Here is a 9,901-nt window from a genome sequence, read left to right as displayed (position 1 = left end):
CTTAGGTATGACTGTCACTGAGAGCCTCCGCTTAGGTATGACTGTCACTGAGAGCCTCCGCTCACGCATGACTGTCACCGAGAGCTTCCGCTTAGGTATGACTGTCACTGAGAGCATCCGCTTAGGTATGACTGTCACTGAGAGCCTCCGCTTAGGTATGACTGTCACTGAGCGCCTCAACATACGCATGACTGTAAATCGCGTTGGATAAAAGCACACATTATTATTATGTATTATTAGTCAGTATTATTGCAGTAAAGACATCTTGTAAGAGTTACGGCACTCTGCTGATTACATGTCACCACCAGTTACTCCCCAACCCTGCTAGAAACTACAGATCACCACCAGTTCCTCTCCAACCCTGCTAGAAACTACGTATCACCACCAGTTCCTCCCCAACCCTGCTAGAAACTACAGATCACCACCAGTTCCTCCCCAACCCTGCTAGAAACTACAGATCACCACCAGTTCTTCCACAACCCTATTAGAAACTACAGATCATCACCAGTTCCTCTCCAACCCTGCTAGAAACTACAGATCACCACCAGATCCTCCCCAACCCTGCTAGCAACTACAGATCACCACCAGTTCCTCTCCAACCCTGCTAGAAACTACAGATCATCACCAGTTCCTCTCCAACCTAGCTAGAAACTACAGATCACCACCAGTTCCTCCCCAACCCTGCTAGAAACTACAGATCATCACCAGTTCCTCTCCAACCCTGCTAGAAACTACAGATCACCACCAGTCCCTCTCCAACCCTGCTAGAAACTACAGATCATCACCACCAGTTCCTCCCCAACCCTGCTAGAAACTACAGATCACCACCAGTCCCTCTCCAACCCTGCTAGAAACTACAGATCATCACCAGTTCCTCTCCAACCCTGCTAGAAACTACAGATCACCACCAGTTCCTCTCCAACCCTGCTAGAAACTACAGATCATCTCCAGTTCCTCTCCAACCCTGCTAGAAACTACAGATCACCACCAGTTCCTCCCCAACCCTGCTAGAAACTACAGATCACCACCAGTTCCTCTCCAACCCTGCTAGAAACTACAGATCATCACCAGTTCCTCTCCAACCCTGCTAGAAACTACAGATCATCACCAGTTCCTCTCCAACCCTGCTAGAAACTACAGATCACCACCAGTTCCTCTCCAACCCTGCTAGAAACTACAGATCACCACCAGTTCCTCTCCAACCCTGCTAGAAACTACAGATCACCACCAGTTCCTCTCCAACCCTATTAGAAACTACAGATCACCACCAGTTCCTCTCCAACCCTGCTAGAAACTACAGATCACCATCAGTTCCTCCCCAACCCTGCTAGAAACTACAGATCACCACCAGGTCCTCTCCAACCCTGCTAGAAACTACAGATCACCACCAGTTCCTCTCCAACCCTGCTAGAAACTACAGATCACCACCAGTTCCTCCCCAACCCTGCTAGAAACTACAGATCATCACCAGTTCCTCCCAACCCTGCTAGAAACTACAGATCACCACCAGTTCCTCTCCAACCCTGCTAGAAACTACAGATCACCACCAGTTCCTCCCCAACCCTGCTAGAAACTACAGATCATCACCAGTTCCTTTCCAACCCTGCTAGAAACTACAGATCACCACCAGTTCCTCTCCAACCCTGCTAGAAACTACAGATCACCACCAGGTCCTCTCCAACCCTGCTATAAACTACAGATCACCACCAGTTCCTCTCCAACCCTGCTAGAAACTACAGATCATGATTTGTTCCATGAAACATTTATTATGAGGACCAGTAATCATATAATTCATCAGGAACAGCGAGTGTACTCTTTTGTGATAATATTTATAATCTGTTTGGAAGCAGATCCTTCAAATAAATAAATGACACCGTTTCTTTTGTTTCAGCCATGTGGTTTCTCCTCGGCTGTCTAAGCAGAGAAAGTGAGTCTGGCTGAAGGAAACAGCACAGCTGGCTAGTAAACGCAGTTTCATGCTAAGGGTCACGGTCCAAAAAGCACCCTATTCCCTATGTAGTGTACTACTTTTGACCAGAGCCTTCCTATGTAGTGCACTACTTTTGACCATAGGGTCATTTGGGACACAATAATCCATCAGATCAAGTGCTTCCAGCCAGGACAGAAACACACCACCAGACAAGACAGGATGAAACCTTCAGTACAGGACAGGAGGAAACCTTCAGTACAGAAACACACCAGCTGACAAGACAGGATGAAACCTTCAGTACAGAAACACACCACCTGACAAGACAGGATGAAACCTTCAGGACAGAAACAGACCACCAGACAAGACAGGATGAAACCTTCAGTACAGGACAGGATGAAACCTTCAGGACAGGACAGGAGGAAACCTTCAGTACAGAAACACACCACCAGACAGGACAGCATGAAACCATCAGGACAAGACAGGATGAAACCTTCAGGACAGAAACACACCACCAGACAAGACAGGATGAAACCTTCAGGACAGAAACACACCATCAGACAAGACAGGATGAAACCTTCAGTTCAGGACAGAAACACACCACCAGACAAGACAGGATGAAACCATCAGTACAGAAACAGGCCACCAGACAGGACAGGATGAAACCTTCAGGACAGAAACACACCACCAGACAAGACAGGATGAAACCTTCAGTACAGCAACAGACCACCAGACAAGACAGGATGTAGACTTCAGGACAGAAACAGGCCACCAGACAGGACAGGATGAAACCTTCAGTACATGACAGCTCAAGGAGAAAGAAGAGAAAGCTGTTTTAAAAATCCATTCAAACATGACATGACATTGGATAGAGTTGGAGGAGATTCTCAAGTCTTCTGCACAACCTGGAATTCCTGTCTGACAGAGTTTCTAACAACCTGGAATTCCTGGCTGACAGAGTTTCTAACAGCCTGGAATTCCTGGCTGACAGAGTTTCTCATCAAAGAAAAAAGAAGTAGTCACACAGACACACACACACACACACACACACACACACACACACACACACACACACACACACACACACACACACACACACACACACACACACACACACACACACACACACACACACACACACAAAATAGTTCCTCCACTAATGATATCCACTCATTTCCCTTTTATATGAGATGTTGAAGACAGACGCCGTGCTGGTTTCACAGTCAGCATTACTCCACTACAGCCTGCTTTCCCAATGTTCCTCCAGCGTGCTTTCAGACACACACACACACACACACACACACACACACACACACACACACACACACACACACACACACACACACACACACACACACACACACACACACACACACACACACACACACACACACCAGCTTCTATCCAGTCTCCTCTCCTCTGTTTGTTTATAAGCACCTGTTCACAGCAGTTTACCCAGGGGGCATCTCTCCCCTAATCTGCCGTTAACAAGCGAGCCCCTTAACGACCATTGACCAGGTATTTACATCCTGTTAAATGCTGCTTTGTCCAGGTTCTCACAACACAATGGGCCTGGTGATGTGGTTAATGATGAGTTTGTCATGCCACAACAGGAAATGCCTTGGGTAATAAACTGGGAATAAATAAATTAAATCTTCCTCCCCCATCCTCTTCTCTCTTCCTCTCCTCCAACCTCTTCTCTCCTCCTCCTCCAACCTCTTCTCTCTTCCTCTCCTCCTCCAACCTCTTCTCTCCTCCTCCAACCTCTTCTCTCTTCCTCTCCTCCTCCAACCTCTTCTCTCTACCTCTCCTCCTCCAACCTCTTCTCTCTTCCTCTCCTCCTCCAACCTTTTCTCTCCTCCTCCTCCAACCTCTTCTCTCTTCCTCTCCTCCTCCAACCTCTTCTCTCTACCTCTCCTCCTCCAATCTCTTCTCTCTACCTCTCCTCCTCCAACCTCTTCTCTCCTCCAACCTCTTCTCTCTTCCTCTCCTCCTCCAACCTTTTCTCTCCTCCTCCTCCAACCTCTTCTCTCTTCCTCTCCTCCTCCAACCTCTTCTCTCTACCTCTCCTCCTCCAATCTCTTCTCTTCCTCTCCTCTTCCAACCTCTTCTCTCTACCTCTCCTCCTCCAACCTCTTCTCTCTTCCTCTCCTCCTCCAACCTCTTCTCTCTTCCTCTCCTCCAACCTCTTCTCTCCTCCTCCACCAACCTCTTCTCTCTTCCTCCTCCTCCAACCTCTTCTCTTCCTCTCCTCTTCCAACCTCTTCTCTCTACCTCTCCTCCTCCAACCTCTTCTCTCTTCCTCTCCTCCTCAAACCTCTTCTCTCTTCCTCTCCTCCTCCATCCTCTTCTCTCTTCCTCTCCTCCTCCATCATCTTCTCTCTTCCTCTCCTCCTCCAACCTCTTCTCTCTTCCTCTCCATCATCTTCTCTCTTCCTCTCCTCCTCCAACCTCTTCTCTCTTCCGCTTCTCCTCCTCCAACCTCTTCTCTCTTCCTCTCCTCCTCCAACCTCTTCTCTCTTCCTCTCCTCCTCGATCTCCCTTCTTTCCTTTCTCTAACACATACCGGTAACTGAAATACTTATCCTCCCCTCTCTTACCTTCTCTAACACACTCACTCACTCTGTTCTGTTCTCCTAAAGGTCTGTCTGACTGTTCTGTTGTCCTAAAGGTCTGTCTGTCTGTCTGTCTGTCTGTCTGTCTGTCTGTCTGTCTGTCTGTCTGTCTGTCTGTCTGTCTGTCTGTCTGTCTGTCTGTCTGTCTGTCTGTCTGTCTGTCTGTCTGTCTGTCTGTCATGAAGTGCTTTGAAAGGCTGGTAATGGCTCACATCAACACCATTATCCCAGAAACCCTAGACCCACTCCAATTTGCATACCACCCAAACAGATCCACAGATGATGCAATCTCTATTGCACTCCACACTGCCCTTTCCCACCTGGACAAAAGGAACACCTATGTGAGAATGCTATTCATTGACTACAGCTCAGCGTTCAACACCATAGTACCCTCAAAGCTCATCACTAAGCTAAGGAACCTGGGACTAAACACCTCCCTCTGCAACTGGATCCTGGACTTCCTGACGGGCCGCCCCCAGGTGGTGAGGGTAGGTAGCAACACATCTGCCACGCTGATCCTTAACACTGGAGCTCCCCTGGGGTGTGTGCTCAGTCCCCTCCTGTACTCCGTGTTCACCCACGACTGCATGGCCAGGCACGAGTCCAACACCATCATTACGTTTGCAGACGACACAACAGTGGTAGGCCTGATCACCGACAATGACGAGACAGCCTATAGGGAGGAGGTCAGAGACCTGGCGGTGCCAGAATAACAACCTATCCCTCAACGTAACCAAGACTAAGGAGATGATTGTGGACTACAGGAAAAGGAGCACCGAGCACGTCCCCATTCTCATTGACGGGGCTGTAGTGGAGCAGGTTGAGAGCTTCAAATTCCTTGGTGTCACATCAACAAACATCAACTATTCCCCCTCAGGAAACTAAAAAGATTTGGCATGGGTCCTGAGATCTTCAAAAGGTTCTACAGCTGCAACATCAAGAGCATCCTGACCGGTTGCATCACTGCCTGGTACGGCAACTGCTCGGCCTCCGACTGCAAGGCACTTCAGAGGGTAGTGCGTACAGCCCAGTACATCACTGGGGCAAAGCTGCCTGCCATCCAGGACCTCTACACCAGGCGGTGTCAGAGGAAGACGCTGAAAATTGTCAAAGACCCCAGCCACCCCAGTCATAGACTGTTCTCTCTACTACCGCATGGCAAGCGGTGCCAAGTCTAGGACAAAAAAGCTTCTCAACAGTTTTTACCGCCAAGCCATAAGACTCCTGAACAGGTAACCAAATGGTTACCCAGACTATTTGCATTGTGTGCCCCCCCACCCCTCTTTTACGCTGCTGCTACTCTCTGTTTATCTTATATGCATAGTCACTTTAACTATACATTAATGTACATACTACCTCAATTAGGCTGACCAACCAGTGCTCCCGCACATTGGCTAACCGGGCTATCTGCATTGTGTCCCACCACCCGCCAACCTCTCTTTTTACGCTACTGCTTCTCTCTGTTCATCATATATGCATAGTCACTTTAACCATATCTACATGTACATACTACCTCAATCAGCCTGACTAACCGGTGTCTGTATGTAGCCTTGCTACTCTTATTTTTAAATGTATTTTTACTGTTGTTTTATTTCTTTACTTACCTACACACACACACACACACACACACACACACACACACACACACACACACACACACACACACACACACACACACACACATCTTTTTATTCACACTATTGGTTAGAGCCTGTAAGTCAGCATTTCACTGTTAGGTCTACACCTGTTGTATTCGGCGCACGTGACAGATAAACTTTGATTTGATTTGATTCGATCAGTTTGTGTTCAGGGGGAAATGTCAGATATAGTTCTCAGATAATGATTCATCTTTTAAAATGTAGCGCCTGTTTTCTTTGATTCATCTTTTAAAATGTAGCGCCTGTTTTCTTTGCAAAGCCAAGAAGAAATAATACATTTGTCAAAAATGCATTTAATTCGGTCTCCAGTTCTTACCTTCAGTGGTCTTGTTGGAGGAGCGCACATCTTCACCGAAGCATGTTGTAATTGACAAAACGTGAAGTGCTATTAAAAACACTGTAAACTTCTGACTTCCGTAAGTCTGACTCCCGTAGGTCCGCCGGTAGGTCCGCCGGTAGGTCATGATGCTGGTGAACGGCAGCGGATGAACGGGTCGAGACTATCCAACTGTCTCACGGCAGCACGACCATAATATAGCCAAGTTACAGTGGAACAGCTGATGTGTAACACCCAAATGACTTCATGAAATATGATCAAGTATGAGGAAAGAGAGACCGTTAGGAAATCCTTCTCAGTCCTCACCCACTCCACTCCACTCCAGCAACCTCCGACTCCCTTGTAATAGACTTTACATCCAACGATGTTAAAAGCGCATCAAGCACTTTGGAGTGAAGCCCGACAATTTTGACCTGTAAACGTGCCACGTACTACATTAAAATAAGGTGGTCGTGGTCGTTTATTCTTCTTCCAACGACAACAGTTAAGGGGGTTCCTCCAAAAAGGAATTTACAGACTAGCAAAGTGTTGTCTTTCGAGAACGGAGACCATGTGCTTCTCCAGAAGCGCTCCTTACGGTAGTAAATCTGTCTTTACATTCGCCGTACGCAAAGGCGCGCCGTCAAAAGCGCTTGTCTGCGCTGCGGCAAGAGAAAGAAAGAGAGAGACAGAGAGAGAGAGAGAGAGAGAGAGGAAAGGAGAGAGATAGAAAGAGAAAGAGGAGAGAGTACACTTAAAGGACTTGAATAATATATTTCAGACGCAACCTCTCCCAGCAGAGGTAATTCTGGTTCCATATTTTATTCAACAGCTGTAAGAGACAGTAGACTTGAAAGCAGTTATGGTGGGTGTGTAAACAGCAGTTATGGTGGGTGTGTAAAAAGCAGATATGGTGGGTGTGTAAACAGCAGTTATGGTGGGTGTGTAAAAAGCAGATATGGTAGGTGTGTAAAAAGCAGTTATGGTGGGTGTGTAAAAAGCAGTTATGGTGGGTGTGTAAAAAGCAGTTATGGTGGGTGTGTAAAAAGCAGATATGGTGGGTGTGTAAAAAGCAGTTATGGTGGGTGTGTAAAAAAAGCAGATATGGTGGGTGTGTAAAAAGCAGATATGGTGGGTGTGTAAAAAGCAGTTATGGTGGGTGTGTAAAAAGCAGATATGGTGGGTGTGTAAAAATTGCTTCAACACTGTTGTCATGAACCCGCCGTGGCTCCATGAAGCTCTAAGTGAAAACATCCCCTGCCCTGTACTCACACACACATGGTCTGATTTGCTCTATAAATGCAATAGGCCGACATTCATCTATTGTAGAATCAACTAAAATAATACTAAATGTATTATTGAACATTAACTGACCAGCCTCCACACGTGGCCAGTACTGTGAAGTGGAGATACATTATTCAAGCCTTCAGGATAGGCCTACAATCTATTTACATTCTCTTGTCTTTATATGATATACACAATTATGGCCAACTGAAGAGGACCCCCTGGTATTACATGGTGCTGACAGTATCTCAGAGGAAGAGGACACCCCCTGGTATTACATGGTGCTGACAGTATCTCAGAGGAAGAGGAGAGGAGACCCACTGGTATTATATGGTGCTGACAGTATCTCAGAGGAAGAGGAGAGAAGACCCACTGGTATTATATGGTGCTGACAGTATCTCAGAGGAAGAGGAGAGGAGACCCCCTGGTATTATATGGTGCTGACAGTATCTCAGAGGAAGAGGACATCCCCTGGTATTACATGGTGCTGACAGTATCTCAGAGGAAGAGGAGAGGAGACCCCCTGGTATTACATGGTGCTGACAGTATCTCAGAGGAAGAGGAGACCCCCTGGTATTACATGGTGCTGACAGTATCTCAGAGGAAGAGGAGACCCCCTGGTATTACATGGTGCTGACAGTATCTCAGAGGAAGAGGATCCCCCCTGGTATTTCATGGTGCTGACAGTATCTCAGAGGAAGAGGAGAGGAGACCCCCTGGTATTACATGGTGCTGACAGTACCTCAGAGGAAGAGGAGACCCCCTGGTATTACATGGTGCTGACAGTATCTCAGAGGAAGAGGAGAGGAGACCCCCTGGTATTATATGGTGCTGACAGTATCTCAGAGGAAGAGGAGAGGACATCCCCTGGTATTACATGGTGCTGACAGTATCTCAGAGGAAGAGGAGAAGAGACCCCCTGGTATTACATGGTGCTGACAGTATCTCAGAGGAAGAGGAGACCCCCTGGTATTACATGGTGCTGACAGTATCTCAGAGGAAGAGGAGAGGAGACCCCCTGGTATTACATGGTGCTGACAGTATCTCAGAGGAAGAGGAGACCCCCTGGTATTACATGGTGCTGACAGTATCTCAGAGGAGACCCCCTGGTATTACATGGTGCTGACAGTATCTCAGAGGAAGAGGACACCCCTGGTATTACATGGTGCTGACAGTATCTCAGAGGAAGAGGAGACCCCCTGGTATTACATGGTGCTGACAGTATCTCAGAGGAAGAGGACACCCCCTGGTATTACATGGTGCTGACAGTATCTCAGAGGAAGAGGAAACCCCCTGGTATTACATGGTGCTGACAGTATCTCAGAGGAAGAGGAGACCCCCTGGTATTACATGGTGCTGACAGTATCTCAGAGGAAGAGGACACCCCCTGGTATTACATGGTGCTGACAGTATCTCAGAGGAAGAGGAAACCCCCTGGTATTACATGGTGCTGACAGCATCTCAGAAGAGAGAATAGAGGATATGAGGGAGGGAGGTTGAAGAAGAGAGGGAAGGCGTAATAGAGTGATGGAAGCGTTGAGCAGACATGTTTAGGAATAACTTTTATAGGAATAACTTGTATAGGAATGACTTGTGTAGGAATAACTTGTGTAGGAATAACTTTTATAGGAAAAACTTGTGAAGGAATATCTTCTATATGAATAACTTGTATATGAATATCTTGTATAGGAATAACTTGTATAGTAATATCTTGTACAATAATATCTTGTATAGCATTATCTTGTATAGGAATAACTTGTATATGAATATATTGTATAGGAATAACTTGTATAGTAATATCTTGTACAAGAATATCTTGTATAGCATTATCTTCTATAGGAATAACTTGTATAGAAATGACTTGTATAGGAATGACTTGTATAGGAATATGTTGTATAGAAATATTTTGTATAGGAATAACTTGTATAGTAATATATTGTATAGGAATATCTTGTATAGCATTATCTTGTATATAAATAACTTGTATAGGAATGACTTGTATAGGAATGACTTGTATAGGAATATCTTGTATAGGAATATCTTGTGTAGGAATATCTTGTATAGGAATAACTTGTAGCATATGACTCTGTGCTATCTGGAC

General features: G+C 46.3%; 1 protein-coding gene across 1 annotated transcript in view; it reads right to left on the bottom strand.

The window, feature by feature from the left end:
- The window catches only part of LOC106577343 (disintegrin and metalloproteinase domain-containing protein 12), a 207,367-nt gene extending 200,214 nt beyond the window's left edge, over positions 1-7,153 (bottom strand). Inside the window, exon 1 of the mRNA XM_045701159.1 lies at positions 6,517-7,153. Within this exon, the coding sequence (XP_045557115.1) occupies positions 6,517-6,664 (148 nt within the window). The 5' untranslated portion in view covers positions 6,665-7,153. The remainder of the gene's footprint in view (positions 1-6,516) is intronic.
- Positions 7,154-9,901: the final 2,748 nt, after the last annotated feature.

This window comes from Salmo salar, chromosome ssa18 (assembly GCF_905237065.1).
Source record: "Salmo salar chromosome ssa18, Ssal_v3.1, whole genome shotgun sequence".
Lineage (NCBI taxonomy): Eukaryota > Metazoa > Chordata > Actinopteri > Salmoniformes > Salmonidae > Salmo > Salmo salar.
The sequence above is the reverse complement of the archived record's forward strand: the minus strand, read 5'-3'. Positions and strand labels throughout refer to the sequence as shown.